Source organism: Uloborus diversus, chromosome 1, assembly GCF_026930045.1.
Source record: "Uloborus diversus isolate 005 chromosome 1, Udiv.v.3.1, whole genome shotgun sequence".
Lineage (NCBI taxonomy): Eukaryota > Metazoa > Arthropoda > Arachnida > Araneae > Uloboridae > Uloborus > Uloborus diversus.
Genome location: NC_072731.1, coordinates 160104339 through 160127708, shown reverse-complemented (window position 1 = coordinate 160127708; position 23370 = coordinate 160104339). Strand labels below are relative to the sequence as shown.

Genomic DNA, 23370 nt, shown 5'->3' with positions numbered 1-23370 from the left:
GAAAAAAAAAAAATTCAATGTTCAAACGAATTTGACTGGCGCAAATTTTACACAAGTACATCAGCAGATGCAATGAGAAATAAGACTAATAAAAATACGAGCTAACCTCAGGTATTTCATTTTGACGCCATACCTGCTACCTGTTCGACGCCTTTAGTTTGTTTGCCGTTGTAATTTTTATATTTCAACAATATTTACATTGACATTACTTATTTTCGTGAAAATGAAGATATCGGTGATTTCGTGAGTTGAAAATTTGGTGAATTTTATATGAACAGACCGAAGATTGAAAAACAAAAATATTTTAGCGAGGCTTAAATTTTTGACAGTATTCACCAAATAAAAAGAAACTACTGAAACTGTTATAGAAAAGGATGAAATTGAACTGTTCTGGAGGACTTACAATAAATGCGAGCATTACAGTTTATGAGAGTATGATGTATGATAACGGACATTTTTCTTAGTATCTTCTGATGAGCTAATTTATCAATCTTTTTTTGTTCAATCCTCTTACGGTGTGTTTGTGTATTAGGGTGTCCCGCCCCCCAAAAAAATCGAAAGTTGATTTTTCAAGTCGCACACTTTCTTATATTTTATCCTTTTACGTCAAAAAAAAAAAAAAAAAAAATCATATAATTTGAACAACGGCAACAGGTGCCGATTATGTCTGAAAGTGTGAACCAGCACTTGTGTAGTACTAGGTCAAATTAAAGTAAAATGTTTTTCTTAGAAACTCAAAATTTCTGTTGATAAAACGTTGCTCCTATACCCCACATATGCACCATAAAAATATTTATTCGAAATAAAAACCATTTAGATATCCCACACGTGGCCTAACATTTATAATTTTCTTCAAAAAATTAAGTTTTTGATACATATTTTCAGATATGTAAGATTTTATGAAATTATCAAGCTGAAAAATATAAAAAGTAAAGTAGAAAAGTAGGGAATTAGCGTTAAATAGAAATTTTTGTTTTCCTGCAATTTTTAAGTCTCCCACATAGTACTCAAAGATATGGATTTTTTTCAGGTTGAGTTAAATTTTTCATTTAAAATATATTATTTTTTTATTATTCGTTTGTAATTGTTGATCTGTAAATGTGTTCGCCAGTAATTTTTGAACTTGATATTCTATTTAGATTTATATGTAATTTTTTGAAAGATAACTGAAAAAAAATCAATTTTTTAAATAAAATTATAAATTTTAGGTCAAGTGTGGCATATTTAAATGTTTTTTAATTTGAATAAATGTTCTTGTGGTACATGTGGGGTGTTGGGTATAGGGGCAACGTTTTATGAACATAAATTTCGAGTTTCTAAAAAAAGTTAATTTTTTTTTTCGATTTGGCCTAGCATACAAGTACTGTTTTACACTTTCAGGTGCAAGTCGACACGGGTTGCCATTGTGCAAATTATATGAAACTTTTTAACCGACTTCAAAAAAGGAGGTTATGATTTCGTATTGCGGCTTTTTATGTATGTTTTCGAATTATTCCAACACTACTGGACCGATTTGAAAAAAAAAAATGTTTGGAAGGGTATACTTCCCAGATGGTCCCATTGTAACTTGGTCTGGATCTGATAAGGGGTCAGGCAGGGGTGCCCATCCCCCCCAAGCTCAATGGCGCAAATCCCCCCCCCCAAATTTTCTCGCTTTCGAATTGGGTTAAACATAACAGTTTTTAGAGTGTTTAATTTCCAGTCAAATTCATGGAGGGGGGGGGGTGGAGCGCTAACAAATACCATTTGAACTGAAATGTTGTTGGATTGTTGACCCGCCTTGCCTTCCCTGATTTTGAAACGTGGACCTTAAGTAAACAAATTTTGGGTACCCATGAATTTTGCTAAACCTTTTTTTTTTCAAACGTATGTATGATTACAGGGACAACTTTCTGGCTTGGGATGGAGTCATTACTAGATGTATACAACATGAACCGTGAAACGGAAATTTATTGTCAATTAAATAGGGGTCCGGGGAGTTTCTCCCCCAGAAAAGTTTTAAAATTGTAATTTTAAAACCAGTTTTATACGATCTCTGGTGATGTTAGGAAAATAAAATAAAAGGTTAGGTGACCCCTTCCCGGTAATTTTTCAATATTGAAACTTTAAAAGCGCAATTGTAAATAGTCTACCGTTGTGTTAAGGAGGGCTTTCCTTTGTTTTCAAAATTGTAGTTCTAAAAACGCAGTTTTATACTATCTGTGGTAATGTTATGAAAGAAGAGATCCTAGGGCTCGCCTCTGGAAAATTTTCAAAATTAAAGTCTTGAAAACGCTATCTATGGTTGGGAGACAAGCAGTTTTCTGAAATTTAAGTTCTAAAATCGCAATTGTAGCCACCTTTGTGACGTTAGGAAAAAGAGTTTTCGAATGCTCTCCCGGAATTTTCTCGATATTGAAGCCCCAAAAACCAAATTTAGGAAGACTTTTTAATAATGTTGACGACAGTGGGGAGGAGGGAGAGGGGCGTTCCACTTAAATTTCCGAACTTGTAGCTTTAGAAACACTTTTGATATATCTTGATAATGTCAGTGGCAAGTAAATTTCGGTGCCATTCCCCCGGCAATTTTTTGAAATTTATACTCGAAGAACGCAATTCTAGGCTTGACTTTGATCGTGTTAAGGAAAGAGGGGGGAATCAGGGGCTCTCTCCTATAAATTTTTCAAAATTGCATGACGAGAAACGCAGTTTTAGATGACTCTTGATAATAAAGAGGATGTCATTCAGGCGTTCAAATCTTCTGATCCAACTTTGAAATGGACACCAACTCCATGTCGTCTGTGAAGCTCCTTTCATTGGAAAAGAGACACGGTCATTAAATTTTGGAAAGAGCACCAGGGTTGTCATTATTTCAAAAAAATGGGGGGGGGGGAGGTACGCTTTTTGCGGCCCCCTAGTTTTTTCAAACGCATGTTCGAATGTGCAGAGAGAGAAGATTTGGCTTTTGGTTTAGCAGGGATAGTCATATTACTAGACCTTAGAACTAGTAATATAAATAATCGTTAGGATAATATTCAATCGGAATTAGGGGGTGTCGGAGGGCTACCTTCTTGCATTATTTTGCAATTTGAAAACATAAAAACGCAGTTTTAAACTATATTTGAAGTTTGGGAGGAAGGGGAGAAGAGTTCCAGAGGATAGCATCTCCCGATAATTTTTCCAAATTTAAGTTCCCAACACAATCGTACGTTATATTTAATTATGCTCAGAAGAGGGGTCCAGGGGCTCTCTCTCTCGGGAATTTTCAAGACTGTTATTTGAAAAACAGTTTTAGACGATCTATGATGATGTTAAGGGAGGAAGAGACTCGAGGTCATCATTCTATAATTTTTCAAAATGCAAACTTGAAGCACGCATTCCCAATTGTGAATTATTTCTGATTATGACACGTAAAGGGGTGTCCGGGGGCTCTCCCCCGAACGAAATTTGAAAATTGTAGATCGAAAAATGCAGTTTAAGACAATCTATGGTGATATTAAGGGGATGAGAGATACGCCCTCCCCCATCGAAATTTTTTGAAATTTTGAAGGCTTAAAAACGCGATTGTTGATTTTTTTGTAAAATTTCTTGCACCGCCAGTTTCTTAAAATCAAAGCTCCGTAAACGTAATTTAAGCCAACCTTCGATGAAAGGAGGAGGGAGTTTTGAAGGGGCTCGCGACCAGAAATGTTTCGTAATTGATGCTTTAAAAGCGAGATTTAAGACATTTTTCGATGATGTTGGCGAGAGAGAGAGAGAGAGAGGTATTTTCTCGAAAACAATTTCGATCCGTAGAAACCGCTGTTTGGGTGGAGAGATTCGGAGTCCTCTCCTAGCAAATTTTCAAAATTGAAATTCAATTAAAGTAATCGTAGACGATTTATTAATACTGCTAGAGGGGTAGAAGGTTTTGGAGATCTCTCCCCTGAAAATTTTTCTAAGTTGAAGCGTTAACAATGTTATTTTTGAGGATCTCCGGTAATATTTGGAGGGCGACAGTTTCGGAACAACTCAGGGAGTTTTTTTTAGATTAAAGTCCGAAAGACGAAATTTATTCGACCTTGAATGAGGATGAATGATTAATTGAGAGGGCATTTCTCGGAGGTTACGTTGGGAGCACTCTCATGGTTTTTCGAAATTGCAGTCCTAAATACTCAGGTGTAGGCCTGCTTTAATGACGTTAGGCTAAAGAATGGGGTTTGAGAACAATTTTTCCGGGATTTTTTCAAAACCTAAGTTTTAAAAACTCACTTCCAGGCCAGCTTTGGGGACGTAAAAAGAAGGGTTTGGAGTTCCCCACTCTTTCTTTTAGTCTGGCTACGTCCCTCCTATCTTCATCGTAAATTTTAATTACTGATAAACATATTGTGGTAATATTTTCTTCCAATTTTCCTTTGCCAAACACGATTATTTGTTTGGATTTTCCATAGTAAAACTTTCAATTCCCCCCCCCCCAACTAATATTTTTTGTTTTCTTGCAATACAAGCGTTTGCAGCCTTGAAAAAGGACTTTTAACATTTTGAACGGATGTGGTAATTTTCTGCGATACTTTAGGTCTCTATTCCACTTCATTTTATTTTAAATATGCCACCTGCATCTCTTGATTAAGCTGTGATTTAATTACGACTTTTTCTTTCAAGAATTTAGAACTTTTGGTGTGAGTATTCATTACAATACATTGAATCTCTCTTTGCATTTAACTGTTTTATTATTTTTTTCCTCTCTATTTCCCATTTATTTCGGCGACCCATACATTTTTCTCAACTTAGCAATGATTTTCAGGACAATATTTTTCATCAAAAAAAAAAAAAAAAACATAAAGGAAAGTTTCGGCGAACCCTATCCTATGGGCTGTTCTAATGAAGTTGTCCTATTTATTTTTGTTTCTTTCTTTCTTTCTTTCTTTTTTTTAAACTGAAGAACCATAAAGCATAATTTTGTATAACCAGGGCCGTCGAGAGACAAAGCGTGCACCATGTTAGTTTTGTCGCCTTTCCTCCCTCCCATTATGCTAATTTTACTCTATGCACAATACTTTAATTTGAGCCGAGCCCATAGTTTCCGACTAAGCAGACATACCCACTTTACGGCCTAGTGAAGAGTGTACTGTACTGAATACTTTATTTATTTATTTTTTTTTTTTTTTGGTTAATAAAAATGTGTGAAGCGTACATTTTCGCGACTCTTAATAAAAGAGAATCATGGATGTTCCCAAATTGTATTTTAAAATTACATTTTCCATTCAAATTTTACAAAAAAAATACTTTTTGTTACTATTATTTTAATTGTTCATTTATAATTACCATTTTAATTTTTTAAAACAGCGAAGAGTTTCCCTTTCTCTTCTTTCGTTTTCATCGCTAAAATGAAATTGGCGGCCCCACTTCTGAAAACTGGGGGGTGTAGCACCCCCCCCCCCTCCGCCATCTTGGCGACGACCCTAAAGAGAACGTGAAAAAAGTATTATTAATGCATCTACTTCTTGTTCAGTAAGTTCAAATATTTTTTCTTTCCAAAATTCAAGAATTTCATGTTCTAAAGAAAAAAATGTTCTGGAAAAAAAAAATCCCCCCCCAAAAATTTTGATGGCGCAACTTGCGCCATAATCCCCCCTTGTGGGCACCCCTGGGGTCAGTTAGAAATCCAAGAAACTTTAAATTTCATACGTCACGGTCACGTGGTTTTGCTGTGATCGGTGTATTTTCACACCTAAGGTTTTGGCTTTCTGTTGAACGATATTTAATTATCGCGGTACATGGATGATTAATTTTCGCAACGCTGCGCTGCCTGCTAATTTATTATTATAGGTGTTACTAATGTATTTATTACTGCGTAGCAAAGCTGTAAATTAAATATATTTTGCTGCTTTAATAGTTGAATCAATTTCCTAATTATTTTATTTACTAATAAATAAATTTATTTAGGCACTAAAATATAATGTTCTTTATTTAATATTCCAGTTTTTAAATATATTTAATGTTCAATTGCGGCGGAATTGAATACAGACCACCCCTCCCCCACGATTTAATTTATATTCTTTAATAATATGCATTATAACTGTGTATGATTTCTGAAGTTTGACCAATATTCTAGATTTACTATTTCACGATGCCGCCAGTTCAATTTGAAATTAGGGTTATATTAATTAGCAGGCTTCCAAAAAAAAAAAAAAAGAGCAGGTTCTGAACTCGTCCGATTTGTTTTTCCTTTGTAAAATGTTCCATAAATACTCGAAGACACCTGTACTCAGGGGCGTGCACTGGGAGGGGGGAGGGACACCTGTTGGCCCGGGCCCGAGCCTAAAGGGGGCCTAATATTTTTATAACTAAGGGTGAAATATAGGGTTACCAATATGGAGAGGGGTCCGTAAAAGTCATTTATGATGGGCTCCAAAATTTCTATGCACGCCCCTGCCTGTACCGGTAAGGAAAATTCTTTTTTGTTTGAAACGGTATACTTCCTCGGCGGTCTATTGGTCATCAAGTTCAGGTTTGATGAAATTGACGGAACTCTTCAAATATCATACTCACATTTAAATCGATTTGTACTTTATTAACTTTGTATATCGTCTCACTTAGTGAACCGTTTTTATGCTTTTTTTTTGTTTTGTTTAGTGGTGGTTTTGTTTAGGGGTGATCTAACTTAGGTTCCAAATCTTTCATTTACCCTATTTGTTCTTTAGGGAAAACAATAATTTTCATGCAATTTCAATCACAAACGATTAAATATAAAACCCATTGATAAACAAAGGCCATAAAACAAAGGTATATACTTTCTTTACCTATAGTTAAAGAAAGTACTAAAAATATATATTATTAGGAGTAATGCTGATGAAAATTTTGAATTAAGGATTCTCTGAAGCAAACATAAAATTCATTCTAGTGGAATTTTTAAACTTCATCTATAGTGGGGCTATGTGAAGAAACATGCGACTTTTATCACGAGTTACATGACACGTATTGTGAAACATAAGTTACAATTTACAATTTACAGGATGGCGACAGGAACTGTGAAAAAAAGTTCCCTGACTTTTCCCTGATTAAGTTCACCAAATTTCCCTGATTTACTTTACCAATGATAATGGTTTTCTTTCTTTGCTCTACTTGAAATCCATTGTATATCTGTATAAAATGCAGTATTTTTAATGTTTTAAGCTGTGTAACGTTGTTGAACTAAAGATATATTTTCAAAAGATGTTACTTTTTTTTAATAAAATGGTTAAAAAAATATATCAAGTCAATCTTTGGGGGGGGGGGGGGGGGACCTACAAAACAGTACATTAAATTTTTCTACAATGGAAAGATTATAGAAAATAAAAAAAAAAAAATACTTCACTTCCAGAAACCACTTAGCATGACAATTTTAAGAAACTATTAAAATTACTCTTAAAAACATATGTGCATTTAAGATAGAACTAAAAAGTAATTAAAGTCATTTTGTACTAAGTTTTCAAACAGTATAATAATTGTTGCAAGAATAACAAGTAATAGTGAAAGAATAGAATATTTACGCAAAACAGATGAAACCATTTGACATCCATTCATAGGGAGCTTTTCCCTAATCAAGAACATAGGTGTTAATGAATGAATACAGCATTCTAACAATTAAAAAAAAATTTACTTAAGTACACAAGTTAACTCTGTTTAAAATCATTTCAGTATGTAATGAAAAAAAAAATCTTAGATTGCTTTTGTAACAAAAAACTTTGAAATGCAAGAAAAAAAAAGAAAAAAAAAAAACAATTAGTTAATTTCAAAACATATAAAAGAATACAACTTGGTTATAAAATTAAAGAATCACTTAAGTCTGAAGAAAAGAAAACCTTTATAATCTGCGGTGGCAACAAATAGTATAACGGCAAAAAACAAAGTTTTTTTAATTGAAAGTTCAGTTTTAGCAATTAAATTGAAAATGCAAAGAAGTGATAACTTTTAAGCTTTTATAGTATTAATTCAAAAACCAAAGATTTCTTCTTGAGATCGTGATTGCAGTACGCTAATCACTTCAAGACAACGGAATAAAGGCAAAGAAGCTAAGGCATTAATGAAGGCTTCCTCTTTGCCTGTATGGTTGTTTATTTTGCGTAGCATTGAAAGCGTAAAAGGAAATTTCAAGCTAGGTAAAATAAACAACCTAACAGACACAGAAGCAATCTTAGGAAGTTCATCCTTTGGATAATAAGTAAGATTCAATACTTTGACGTTGAGGAAAAAAGATGCACAAATATGCGGCAGTGTATAATCACATCTCATTAATTTTACTTTTTTTTTAACAGATCATTGGCAGAAAATGCGTAGGGAATTAGAGTACTTAATTTTGTAAAGGGAAAAAAAAAATTTTTTTTCTTCATAAAATAAATTTACCCTGATTTTTTGTTAATTTTTCAAAATTCCCTGATATTTCCCTGACTTTTCCCTGATTAATAAAGTTCCCTGACTTTTCCCTGATCTCCCTGATTTCCCTGATCTGTCTCCACCCTGCAATATTACAATTCTAAAATTTAGATTTTAAAAATTTAAACTTAAAGCGATTTCGTTTATTTATTTATTTTTTTAGTGATTCGTGCATTTGCTTGCGGAAAGCAAACTTTGATAAAGTTGAACAACTAATGATGAAGACAATTTTTTTTGTAATTAGTTACGCATTTGCAAAAGCCTTTCTACACAGTCGTCGAAAGTTTTCGAGACGCTCGTCGTGTTATTTACACCACTAACAAGCAAAAATTAAATTACTTAAAAAAAAAAAAAACGCCTTCAAAAAAAAAAAAAAAAAATACCCAGGAACTAAAAAGCAAAAAATAACTGATTACACTTACATTCTATTTTCTACCCAAACATAGAAATGAAATTCATTTTACAATTCCAGTACAAAAATCAACTGAACTAAACACCGAATTATAAAATAAACACTGATTTAAATTGATATACGATGAATTATTTTAAATACCTAACTAGTTATATACGATCTCTTAATTTTGAATAAACTTTTGAAATCGGAGCCTCCTATAAGCTACTACCTAACGTAACTGAGTAGGTTTAGTTTTAAAGACTATTTCGCGTATAGTTAATTCAGGATTCGGTGGACTGTCAGTTGCGTTATGTAGTTGTTTAAAGGCGGCCCCGATTTCAAAAGGTTATTAAAAATTAAGAGATCGTATATAACTAGTTAGTTATTTAAAAGAATTCATCGTATAGCAATTTAAATCAGTGTTTATTTTATAATTCGGTGTTTAGTTCAGTTGATTTTTATACTGGAATTTCATTTAATTAAAATAAATTTCATTTCTATGTTTGGGTAGGAAATAGAATGTGAGTGTAATCAGTTATTTTTTGCTTTTTAGTTCCTGCGTATTTTTTGAAGGTGTTTTTTTTTTAAATTTAAAAGTAATTTATTTTCACGATTGTTTTTACACAAGAGGAAAAATACAAGAATGTATGCAATTTGAAAAATTAACTTTCATTTTTTGAGGGACAACCTATTGTGTATGCTTTGTATTTACTTATTTTTTGGAAAGTAGCGAAGTAGCGACTACATTTCAGAAGTAGTTTGTAGTTGCTACATTTTGAAAAAAGTAGTTGTAGTTGTAGTTAACTACATTTTTAACAAAGTAGTTGTAGTTGTAGTTCGCTACAAAAAAAATGTAGTTTTTCCAACCACTGGGCGAGACACAAAGCTGCATTTGAATATCACAGTATCAACATGTTAGATAAAGTGAGCACATTGGTTTGAGATGTTGAAATAAATAGATGAAAGATGATGAACATCAAAAAACAAAAAAACATAAAGATGAATGTTTTGAGAAATGTAAGAAATACATTTTATAAAAATCTAATTGAATACAGAACCCGCAATAATTCTTATATCACAATCATGAAACTAAATATTCTAATACAAAGTAGAGTAAAATTTCAAAAACATTTTAAGATTTAAATATTGAATGTATAATTTGTAAGGAATAAAAGAAACAAGGAGTGAAGAAACTTTTTAGATTACAGTAAAAAACTAGAAGTAAAAACGAAGAATTTACAAGACATATTTTAATTGCTGTACATACTCATTCATAAGTTAATTTGTCTATGCATCATCCCTCTACTTCCCAAGAAAAATCAGGAACCTTTGGTATGCTCTTCAGAATCAAGGTTTAAAAAAGAAGGAAAAAAAACTTAATAAACATACTTGTGATCGAGAGTGCGTAATCACTTACATAATGATGATTTTTGCCAGCTGTTGCTTTTATTCTGAATTAATATTAATGAGACATTACTTTTTAATTTCTTGTACTCTTATTAGGTCCATTCTGTTGAACAATGCCTATTTTTTACAAAATCAATAAAGGGGAAAAAATTTATTAAAGGGAAATTTGGCATTTTCTGCACTTTTTGTAGTGTATAGACCACCATAATCAAAGTTTTAATTAGAGACTGAACATTTGTAAAAGTATCACAGATAAAAACTTTTTAGCTATCATAAATTTTAATAATGTGTCAAAATTTTGCACATTACTAAATAAAAACATTTGATTAATAGTGAAATAAAAAGTTTATAATAAAAAGTATTCCATTTTACAAGAAAAATTATGCTCAATATGCTTAGCATTTGTCATACAAACATTGCCAACTAACACCTTTTAATCTTCATGAGTTTCAGCTCATATTCGTTTTCACATTTCTAGAATAGAAACTTGTAGTATTTCCATTCCTAGCACTGAACTTTGAAAAATTGGATTAATTGTTTACGTATAAAAATATGTGTAATAATATATTATCTACATGCTTTAGCTAATTAAGAAGATAGTTAATTTTTAGAAAGTGAATTTCTTAGAAAAACATGAGCATAATCAGTATATATATATATATATATATATATATATATATATATATATATATATATATATATATATTGTACAACAAGCCATAAATTGTAGCAGTTTTTCCCATAAAATATTTAAACTTGGCTCCGGTTTGCCCTGTTTTCAAATGACTAATCTTTGAACTTTTGATATAGCTTGAAAACATATGAATCATTTTAATGTCACTAAACAGCGCAAATAGGAAATTTTTGAGTTACATTTGGGTGGTTCTTTTGTTGGGAAAAATATTTATGCAAAAGCATCCTTAAATAAAATGTTAGCATTACATGTATCCACGTAATATATGATTGCTTATCACTTATTTAAGCAGGTATTTGCATTCTTACTCTAGTAACTTTGCTGTTGGTTGGCTCTTACTGCTGTAACACTATGATTTATCCGCTGCTATATACAATGTAGGCATTTGTGAACACAAATGAGTTTTTAATGTGAATTACACTGAGAGAAGCAAATAAGTCCAAGACTTTTTGAAATTTACAATTATGTTATATGATTGTAATGATAATAAATTGATCAATCGGACCTAATAAATACCTTGCGTATCAAACGAAAAATTTATGAGAACTATGCTCTTAAGCACTCTATCCGCCAAGAGAAGGTAAAATTTATGGTCATAACAAGCATTTTAACATAACAAGCAAGTGCAGTACATATTGTGTTTGAACTAAAGAGAAGTGACTTTCTTTTCTATTTTTTGCTCTTTATAATTTACTACTTTTGTTCCACATTTATTTATTTATTCACAGCTTCAATTTCCCCTACTCCAATATTAATTTCAACAATAATAAGACAATGCTTTAGCACCACAAAGAATTTTCAGACAGGTCATTTTGAAATTGGCAGTTTTAAGAGAGTTTGTGCCAATGATGATTTTTGTCAAAAGTCATTTTTTTACATTTCACATTTGCTACTTTCAAACAGCCAATTTATAGATACAAAATTTCATGTAATTTACAGCTACAATAAAGCCTTGATACAAGAACTGTACTTAAAGGATGCAATATAATTTTTGCTACAAAGGGACAGATTATGTTATTGAGAGGTGATATAGAATTAATTTAAAAGACAATTTTTGGTTGATTCAGTATGTTTGTGACAAAAATTATTATCCTTTTTAAAAAAGGATCAAACCCTAATTAGTAAAAACTTCATTCCCAGAAAAAATCTAGGAATAAGAATGTCTGGAAAGAAACAGTTCAACATTATAGACTTAACATCAAAGAAAATTTCCCATCGTAAAAAGGAAAAAAAAGGAGAGTTTTTTTTTCTTTTTTTAAAAAGTTACTGAACATTGTTTGAAACGGAATTATTACTGCAAAGAGATGGGAAATATCAATCACTCTTTTGAAAAACAACATCTCACAGATGTTTAAAACTTCAAAGAACATTGTTCAACATAGCTTGCTTTTGACGAGCTCGACAGGCAGAGAATAGTCAGTTGATCATGTGACAGTCAAAGCATTTAAATTGACATCATCATTTGTCATGTGATCAACCGACAGGTAAGCTACCAGTGGATCAACGAACGCAACCTGATAGACAATCTTCGTTATTTTGTTCACAAATTCATGCAACTTAAAAAAATATTTCTGTTATAGAGAGATTTATTAATGTATCACATTAATAATGCTTCAAGGATTTATTGTACTTTCATAACCCTTGTTTGAAAGCTGCCATTAAAAAGTCACACACACACATACAAAAAAATGTGTGAGAAGAAAACATAACTTTAAAGCTAAAGATAAGTTTTATATGCTGCAATTTATCTTGATTATTTATGAATTTATCTTTCAAGTTATATTCATTTACTTAAAATGCATTTAGCATTTTTACTAAAAGTCTACAACTCCAAAGCAAATTATTAAATGAATTCACGTAATGGTGTATGAAAATGATAGTAAAGGCAGAAAGAAATAAAGAACAAGGATTTACCAAAAGAAGGTAAGTAATTCTGTGGAAAATAGAAAAATTCCATAAGATGATATAATTTAAAAAAAAAAAAAAATCTTTAGATTTCTTAGCTTTATTAAACTACACTAGCACAAAAAATCCTTAACTTTTTAACTTCAATTTGATAAGCTAAGTAGTCTAGGTTAAATAAAAAAAATTAAAAAAAAAAAAAACCCTTAAAAGACAAAATAAAAAGTACATTTATAAATTCTATGACATAGAATAAACAATGATTTGTAGTGATAAATTGTTTTTTATCTCATGTTATACATTTGTTGATATTATTTCAACAAAAACCCCTCACTTTTTCTTTTCTTTTTTCAAAAAAAAAAAAACTTTTATTTATTTATTTTTTGAAAAAATAAAAAAAAATGTAGAAAATGAAAATTTGAGCATTTAGATTTATTTAAGAAATTAAAGCTATGACAGTAGATGCTCTACAGTCTTACCTTTGCTACTATCTACTACAAGTTAGACTTGAAAACCAATATTTTTTTAGCATTAATTAATTATTGATTTTAGTAAGTCAATAGTTTACATTTTTTAAATTTATATTCACATCAATTAGTGCCACACTGTTGGTTTTAAAAGCTCATTTATTTTCCATTGCAACTGGTGCATTGAAGTAAAATGAAATTAAAAAACATTAACATTGTGATTTATCCATTTATCTAACAAACAAAACAAGTGAACTCATATAATAAGACTAGATGAAATAGTAAACAATAATTTATATTATTGAGTTAGAAAAAAAAATCAATTTCACATTTATTCCAGCCCTTATTTGGTCCTATAAATGTCATTTTAAAGCATTGCTTTAAAATGTTATAAAACTACAATGAAATTTATTGCTGACAGAAAGTTTTAAAACCTATTAGTATCAGTACCCATAAATTGTTTAGTATACCTCAGCATGCACACACAAGCATAACTATATATGAATGCACTTAAGAAAAATAAATTTAAAAAATAACTGAGCTAATAGTAAGAAATTTCAAAATCATTTTTAGAAAAGTATATAATGAATATTTGTTGCTAGGAATAATTATATAAAAATGCAATGTGCAACAAAAACTGAATTTTGTTCTTTTTTCTTTTAATTACTTTATTCTGACACAACCAAATCTATTTAAAATTGTCCCTCACAAACTATCTAACTAAAAGGAAATTCTAAAAAAGCAATAAAACATTTTCTTTTGCTTAAAAACAATCAATGAGCATGCAAACCTTTTCCCATCACAAATTGCAATTGTTTCATACATGAGTTTTGAGGTTGTAATGAACCCCTTTGTCAATGCATGGGGAGATTTAGGATGTAATTATTTTTACATGTTAACATGCTATTGTTCTACCCCTCTTCACCAAGGGTTGCATAATTCGAATGCTCATAACTTCTTAAATTAATAAAGGGATTTATTTAAACGCAAAACATGTGTAGATCTATTTTAACGGTTTGTGCTAATAGAATGTTAGCATACTAAACAACTGCAATGCAATAATAGCAACATCAAATGAAAAGTGTAAATGAGATTCTAATAGTTAAACAGAAAATGATAAAGAGAAAGATAAAAAATAAGCTCATGAAATTCCATAGCAAACAAAAGTATAAAAAAGGATCGGGTGGGGGGGGGGGAGGAAAATGCATAACTTTGTTCATGTACTGTAAAAACAAATCATAAATTAAAATAATTTGAGCTAAATTTGAAAAGAAAACACAAAAAGTTCTTTCTATGAATTATGAGACTCAGAATGTAAATTATGTTTTACTGAAGAACTTTCCAAATTGGGTGCTTCAGGTGGGCGTCCAATTTGAGAAAATTTATAAGTGTTATAGGTATAATGAATTGAATTATCAATTACATCTTCATGGTTATTGCCAAAGTATGCAAAATTTTGATATGCATCATGCTCAGAAGAATTTTCTTGAAAAACATCATCAATAAAATGGTCTCTACTTTTATCACATTCTGAATCATTAAAATGAGATTGTTGATTGCTATGCATTTCAACCTCTACAGTGCTGTAGGTGTTAGCTGAAAGTTTGGAGATTTCTCTGCCTTTAAAAGTACTAATAGAATCAGATAAGTTGTGACTTATGCTGTCAGCAATAACTTTCATAGCACTCTCTTTACGAGAAAGGTCTGAAGAATGATTTACATGCATGTTAGTTTTACTGCATGTGGCCTGCGGAGGTAATAAGTCATTTAATAGATCTACATTAAGAGGAATATTATGAGATTTTACTATTGAATGGCATAAATCATTAGTTACAATAGAAGAGATTTCAGTCTCGGATTTTAATTTTTGTTGTAAAACTTCTAATTTTATTTTATTTGGAGATTTCAATTCTACTGAATCATCTTTATAAGAAAAACTTCCTATAGCAGGAAGCTGATTCACTAAAACAAAATCTACAGTCCTTGGATACGCTTTACATGCACTATCAGGACTGTCTAACAATAAATGCCGATTTGCACGAGCATATAAAGTGGGACTTGTTTGACCAATATTAATATGATTAGAAAAAACCCGCACTCTGTGTCTATGTGCTTTTCTTTGTTTACTATCTTCATTATGGTTTTTTGGACTACTTTGAGAAACAGATGCATTTGTAGTTGTAAGGGGAACAGTACCTGTATACACTGAATCAATGGACTTACCCTCACATTCATTGGTCCCATTTGTTAGCAAAGCAGTAGTCACATCAAGGCCCAAGGTTTTATTGTTAGCAACGCTGTCAGAGTTAGTAAGCATGCATTCATTGTTAGTTTTCTGCATTTCTTTCTCTAAGACATGGTATGAATCATGCGAAATATTGTCATCAGTATCTTGAGCAAGAAAGTCAGAACTTTGAAAGCCCTCCTGTTCACATTCAATATCAGGCGATACTACACCATGACCTGAAGAATCAAAATTCTTAGAATAGTCACCGTTTAATGAACGAGTAATGTCTTGGGCCACGTGAGGTGTTGTTGGCTCGGAGGTAGAAAATGTTTTCTGCGGTGGAGCGGGTTCACGAGAAACATCTGATATGGAGCCGCATGAAAGACTTGTGATTGGCAATAAAGGCTGAGGTGATATAGAAGCACTGCCAATACTTCTTGATGGAGAGGATGGAGTTCTCAGGCTGGTAGACCTATTTGAGATACAGCATGAGAGGATCAAACATTTAAATTTTAAGATTTTAACTAGTACTACAATGAAAAATTTTAATTAAGCTAAAACTCTTGAAATGAATATTCAAGGGGATCTTTTTCACGTAACTGTTTGATAAGTTTTAAATGAATGCTTGAATGACTATTGATTACGGACATATATGAATCAATCAAAATTAATTTGTTCATACACTATAAAACATTTCAAACATTGTTTCTGATATTTGGTGCAGCTCCAAAAAATATACTTGTACCTCTTACTGTAGTATTTTCCCCTAAAGGAACTTACTACATTATACTTTTCTCATGTCACAAGTAATTACTTCTCTGAATATAACTTCTCTCCCTCTCCCCACCAAAAAAAAAGTCTCACAGCATTTTATTTTGAAATTTAACCAGCAAATATAATGCAGAACAGAATTAATATCACAAAATTTTCATACACAATGGCATGAATATATATATATACAGGGTGTCTATAAAAGAACTCCGGGGTTTTAAGACAAAATATTTTAATAAAGTAAAAAACGTACATACATGTTTTATACATGATTAGAAAGCTTACATTTTCAAGATTTTTTAACAACTTAGTAAAGTTCAATGTGAGCTCCGTTAGTGGCACGGCACACGTCGAAACGGTATTCTACCTCTTCCCATGTCCTGGCGAGCATGTCTGGGGGAACGGACACCACGCAATTCACTATTCGTTCCCTGAGATGGCGAACATTTCGAATTTTCTCTGCATACACAAGATTCTTGATATGCCCCCAGAAGAAAAAGTCCAACGGAGTCATATCAGGGCTCCTTGGTGGCCATGAAATAGGTCCTTCCCTTCCAATCCACCTGTTTCCCAAACGAGCGTCCAGTGACTCACGCACACGCAAACTGAAGTGTGGCAGCGCCCCATCTTGTTGGAAGTAAACTAAACCTTTCTCCGCCTCAATGTCATCCAACTGAGGATAAACATACTCCTCTAACATGTCACAATAGACATCACCATTGATATTCCTTTTGGCAAAAATGAAGGGACCTATGACTCTGTCATGCATAAGAACACACCAAACATTCACTTTGGGCGTGTCACGTTCGTACTCAATAAACTCATGGGGCGGCTCTGAGCCCCAAATTCTGCAATTATGCCTGTTTACAGTTCCGTTCACATGAAAAGTAGCTTCATCACTAAAAACCACACTTTTTAAAAAATCATTATCTTCATCAATTTTATCCAGCATGGAAACAGAAAAGTCGAATCTCTTAACCTTGTCTGCCGGTTTCATATGGTGTAAAAGTTGAATCTTGTAGGCAGTTAAACGAAGTCTTTTATGAATGACCTTATGGACTGTTGATCTTGGTAACCGAAACTCCAGACTGCGTCTTGTTACCGATTTATTAGGGCTTCGAGTGCATGAAGCTCGGATTCTGTCCACATTCTCTTGAGACACACGCGGCCTACCCGGCGACTTTTGCTTCAAAACACTTCCTGTTTCCTTGAACGCACTTAACCACTGACGAATTGTTTTGTCTGTAGGCGGGTCAACACCATAGCTACGTCGAAAGTTTCTTTGTACAGTAACAACAGAATTAGTTTCTATGAGCCAAATAACACATTGAGCCTTTTGTTGAGGCGTCGCCATAGCGCGGCAGTCCAGACGACACTGACTGCCTGCCGCAGCCGCTACGTCATTTCAAGGTCAACGCTCCGCAGCGCTGCCAACTGTTGAGAGAAACATTCCCAATTGGTATGAGTAAAACTCTTTGAGCTGCTTGTTTCAAAGGAATTGATCAAATTTCGCTATCTTTTATAGTTTAAAAAATATTAATTTTTTTAACCCCGGAGTTCTTTTATAGACACCCTGTATATATATATATATTATAAAAAATTAAGCAAACAGAATTACAAATATTAAACAAATTATAAATAACAAATGATGATAAAAAGGAAAAATGCAAACAGCTATTAAGTAGGAATAGAAAAAGAGTGAATCCAGAGCTCATCAGCCGTAGAGGATTCATTAATTATGGTCAAAAGACCAAAATTTTAACTATAAACTAGAAGAGAATGTTTAAGCTCCAGTACATGTAATATAGAGTAACAATGGGCAAACGCACCACTTGCAAAGCTAAAAACAATAAACTAGAGCTCAAACAATGGGAGCTAATTTTAGCTCTACATTAGCCAACCTTTTTCTTTTAACACCTCTTTGTTGCAGATACATTGATGACCTTTCGTGTATAAATTTTTCTAATTTTTCTGAACTCAGCAAAACCATTTATCATAGTTCATTAACGCTCAAATAGACCAGTTCTAATCAAAATAGCTTTAATTTCTTGGATATCAACATACAAATTGACTCAAATTGTTCCACTACAATCTATGATAAAAGACGCGAATTCAATTTCACAGTCAACAGCTTACAAGATTTTTCCTCCTGCTTAAGCAAAAAGGTTTATATTGGCATTATTGTTTCGCAAGCTATCAGAATAAAAAGAATTTGCAATACCATTTCTGCATTTAAGCAAGAAATTTCAGTATTGAAAAACTTACTTTTTAATAATAACTTCCCTAAAAATCTAGTTGAAAATATTTGCTTAAGTATAGCCTTCGATGAGCATTTTGCTTCTTTTGAAACTGTTTAACTGTATAAATGTATGATACAACCGTGACAAACCATTTTTTATGAATCACCGGGGTGGATGAATTTTTACACGTGGGAAACAGGCGACTCGGTATGTCTATGGATTGTTTTGCTGGATATGTTTTTATCTTTATTTTATTGTTTCGTTGACAACTGGAATGAACTTTATCAGGTTGAATAATGGATTTGGCTGTTTACGTGGATTTCAAGGTAAGACAATTTTGTTATAGGCAGGTACTGTCCCATGGATGGCTAATTATCGGAACTTGTTTTCCTAATTAGTTGAGGCGAAACCCCCTGCTATTAGTTTTAGGTTTGAGCTCTAGTTTATTGTTTTTAGTTTAGCAAGTGGTGCTTTTGCCCATTGTTATTCTATGTTGCATGTACTGGAGATTAAACATTCTCTTTTAGTTCATAGTTAAAATTTTGGTCTTTTGACCATATTTAATGAATCCTCCACGGCTGATGAGCTCTGGATTCACACTTTATCTGTTCTTATCTTATCTTTTCCTACTTAATAGCTGTTTGCATTTTTCCTTTTTATCATCATTAATTATTTATAATTTCTTCAATATTTGAAATTCTATTTGCTTAATTTTATATATATATATATATATATATATATATATATATATATATATATATATATATACACAAATGGACACATTATCCAGTTATGACAGAATGAGTAAGCAAGCTGTTTATAAACAAATATTTGTAGGAAACATTAAATAAAACTATAATTTCAACAAGTTTAGATATAGTTCAGCAAAAATAAAAACTATTTATCTGCACCTTTGAAAAGGAGGTCTCTTGAAATAATTTTCTCTCACAAACTCGGATACTTGTTTTTGAGTTCTGCCACTATACCTAAATTTAAAAAAAATAATAATAATAATAAACAAAACATACAAGGCTTTTAAATAGTATTCAAGCTGAAAATATGTAACTTTAAGTTTGGTTTTGAGCAACATAATTTATTTTTAATAATTTTCAGGGGCAATGGCTTTGAAGAGGAAGCAAATGTTTCAAAGGTATGTGTTCAAATCTCGACTGGGTCACCATTGTAGAGGATGTAAATGTATCACCGAATCTTGTCACAAACAAATTCAAATCAGCAGGCAGTAAACAACCATGATTAATCTGGCCAACACATACAGTACTGTTACATCTTTCAATACCATTGTTAGAAAATTAAAAACTTATCAAACACTCTCTCATGTATCTTTGAATTTATCAAAAATGAGGTGTTGCCATTCTGTCATTTTTGCAAAAAAAAAAAAAAAAAAAAAAGAGAGAGAGAAAAAAAAGACCATTAATAAATAAAATAATACAGAATATATAACAATTTAGCAAATATGCATCATATAAGATTAGGATTTATTTTTTTTTTCATTTGATAGGGACACCTCAGCTTTCCAAACAGTTTCCTGAAATGCTTTTGTTAGATGTTTAATCTAGTTCATCACATCTAGAAAAGTTAAAAAGCTTTTACATTTTGCATCATCATCCATTTATTTATTTTTTCACAAAACAAAACAGAGTGATGACAATTATTCCAAATCTTTTAAAACAAAACAATATATGGGGTTGGTTGGGGAAGTGGGTCACTGGAGTAAGCATCCCTTTATAACTGAAATATGCACATGGTATATACTTTTTCACATTGATCATTTCATAGTTCATTACAGTGACTGGTTTTGCATACATTTGGATTTTGTGGAATATTTTTCTGGGTCATAGAATTTAATCAAAAAAAAAAAAAAAATTAATTTGAATTTTTGGCATCTTGATTTCAAATTATGTTTTTCGCAATCACGAGCATGTGTGTTTGTGTAGGCGCATGTGTGTGGGTGCGTAAGTGTATGTATGCATGTGTGTGAGTGAGTGTTGTGTACGTGCGTGTGCGTATAGGTGTTCGTGTGTGTAGGCGTTCGTGTGTGTGGGACATGGACGCCACCGCCCAGCAAAAGTGGATTTCGGGGGACAGTGCTCAGGACCAGCCGCGCCGCCGCCGGTGGTGCTGCAGGCCTGGTCCAAGCTAAAAAAGGCACGGACGCCAAAAACGGTCAAGTGAGAACAATAAGCAATCGCGATTGCTCAAAAAAAAAAAAAAAAAAAACCTGAAAAATATTTTTTAAAGTGTTCAAGCAACATTTTTCAAAAAAAAAAAAAAAAAAAAAAAAAGAAAAAAAAAAGTTTTCTGGTTAGTTATTATTATTTTTTTATGATCATTAAACTTTTGTATATAGTTTAACTTAAAGTACATACTGCAACAAAAATGTTTGAATAAAATATTAATAGCTGTTTGAGAGGAGTAGTCCCACTTACCCCTTAAATTTTCGCTATAAGGGATAAGTTGGTCCCCACATAATAGCGAGGAGTTGAAAATCAAAAGCAACTCTGATGAAATATTTATTAGTGAAATACAAGACAACTGTGATGATCAGGTAGGAATTGATGGTTCAGCTACAAAAACTGCTAAAGATAGTGATTATATATTTGTGAAACTTACAAGAAAGAAAACCATAAAGATTTATGTAGATCTAATGTTGGAAGTTGATGATACAAGTGAAAAAATACTGTTGAGTTTGCAAGAATGAATAGAAATAGTGACTTTTTATTGGCCTGGTGCAGATGATGCTAGAATTATAAAGGTTGAAATAATGTTTCTTCCTAAGCCAACTTTACATAGACGCAGCCATTTAGTGTTTCCAATTTCTTTCTCAACTCATATAGTTATGGCTCAATAACCAAAATCTATCAACTGTATTACGTTTATTCAACACACCTTTATATACAAAAGTAAAATATACACATATAGGATTTCAATAATTTCACAAATGAAATTGTTTTGTTTTAAAATTTTGTGTGATACAGATTTAAAAAACACAAGCAAACTTTCTTTACCCCTTTTTAAGTTTTGCTTGATTTAAATTTAAATAAAAGGGGTAAGTGGACACCCATTTGATTTTTTAAGAAAAAAATTGCTAAGAATATTTCAAGCATTATTTTAGAAAATAATGATTAACTTTTGTTCATTAATAATGTCCAAGATAAAATAAGACAATAAGTTTAAATTTTTTTGTTTTAAAACTTTAGTTTATATAAGGTTTCAAAAACAAACTGTTCACAAAAGGGGTCCCACGGAACTGATGTGATATACCCCACCCTTGACGACTTTTTCCTGTTGGCGCCAAGAAAGTGTCGTCAAGAAAACGATGTATGATGACATATGTCATACATCGTTCTTAGCGATGCTTTTTTAGCGCCAACAGGAAAAAATCATATAAAAAAACATGATCAAAGCACTTCAGAACAAAGTATATATAAAAACAACATAAAATGAAAACAAAAAACATCACGAATATAGACTTCAAAAATACCAGAAACTAGAAAGTTTTTATACACAAAGAACAACTACTAGAAAGTATTTAAAATGCTTAAATTGACAAATTACTATAACAGCTCACCAATGAAATATGTACCAATAGAAATAAAAGCTATTTTCCAACATGCATTTCATCGAACAAAACTTTTTTCATACTCTGCTAAAAAAGAGCAAAGCGATTCAAATTGCGATGTTTTAACCGGAAACATCCTAAAAATCAATAACTATTTCAGCCAAAAAAGCACTTAGTTACTCAAATTTCGATGTATGAAAAGTAAAAATGTCTCAACAGAACATTCTAAACATAAATAAACAATACAAAAATACCATACATTTATTTGCTATCCAGATATACTTTCAAAATACCTATTATATTTTACATAAAATAACACCTTTATATTTTTATAAAATGCTGGAGTCAACTTATTTTCAGGAATTCAGTACCTAAAGGAGGCACGTTAATAGAATGTCTAAATAATTCATGGCATCAATAAGAATTAACTTTTAGAACAAAATAACTGTACTATTTTTGTAAAATTAATTTACATACAGTAAAAATAAAGTTAAAAACTACAAGAACCCCCTCAAGGATTTGTAAAAACAAAGAATTTCAGAAGTGAGAGTTTTTTTTTTTTTTTTTTTGAATTCTAAAATAAAGAACTTACCTTTTTATGGCATAAATCCTCACACTCAGTCTAAAACAATACATCATATGACAATGGCATGTTACAGATACACACCACGTTGGAGTTAACTTTTAATTAATTTTCAAGTTTGAAGAAACTGGCATTTTCTAATGTTTTTACTTCAAAACACAACTACTGAATTAAAACTAACACAAAGTAAGCTTTCCTGTAAGGTATATTGCACGAAACAACATGTATCTCTCCTGCGTGAAACCGAGTAAACAACCCAAGTAAACAAGTTTGAAACAGATTTAAGATTACCTTCGGGTTACCAAACACAGGTTAGTTTCGACAGGGATGTCATGCTTAAAAAATTATTGCGTCATTGGCGAGAAAAATATTTCAATTTTGTGAAAAAAGTGGATGTCGCCAAATGGGGGGGGGGGGGGGTATATCACATCTGTACCGGGTCCCACTTAGCCCAACCAACCCTATTTAAGAATTCACATAAGCATTTACTATACGTTAAACAAAAAACAGAAGACGAAAAATAAAATAAACTTTGACAAAAACCTGAATGAAGATCCTCTGCTAAATATTTTTGGCTTTTGTCGCATGCCTTGCTTGGCATCTGTGCAACGAAAAAATGTGTGATTTTCAATGCATTTTTTCCAGAAATTTTTGCATTCATTTCGTCCATCGAAAAAATACTCCACAGTATCTTTGTAGTATCCCTAAAATTTAAATGGAAAGTTTATGAAA

General features: G+C 31.8%; 1 protein-coding gene across 1 annotated transcript in view; it reads right to left on the bottom strand.

Moving 5' to 3' along the window:
• LOC129233253 (FERM, ARHGEF and pleckstrin domain-containing protein 1-like) overlaps nucleotides 1-23370 on the bottom strand; it is a 141309-nt gene that overhangs the window by 91478 nt on the left and 26461 nt on the right. Inside the window, exons 9-11 of the mRNA XM_054867307.1 lie at nucleotides 23182-23342; nucleotides 19387-19461; nucleotides 15461-15936 (exon numbers count right to left, since the gene is read on the bottom strand). Coding sequence (XP_054723282.1) covers nucleotides 15461-15936; nucleotides 19387-19461; nucleotides 23182-23342 — 712 coding nt within the window. The remainder of the gene's footprint in view (nucleotides 1-15460; nucleotides 15937-19386; nucleotides 19462-23181; nucleotides 23343-23370) is intronic.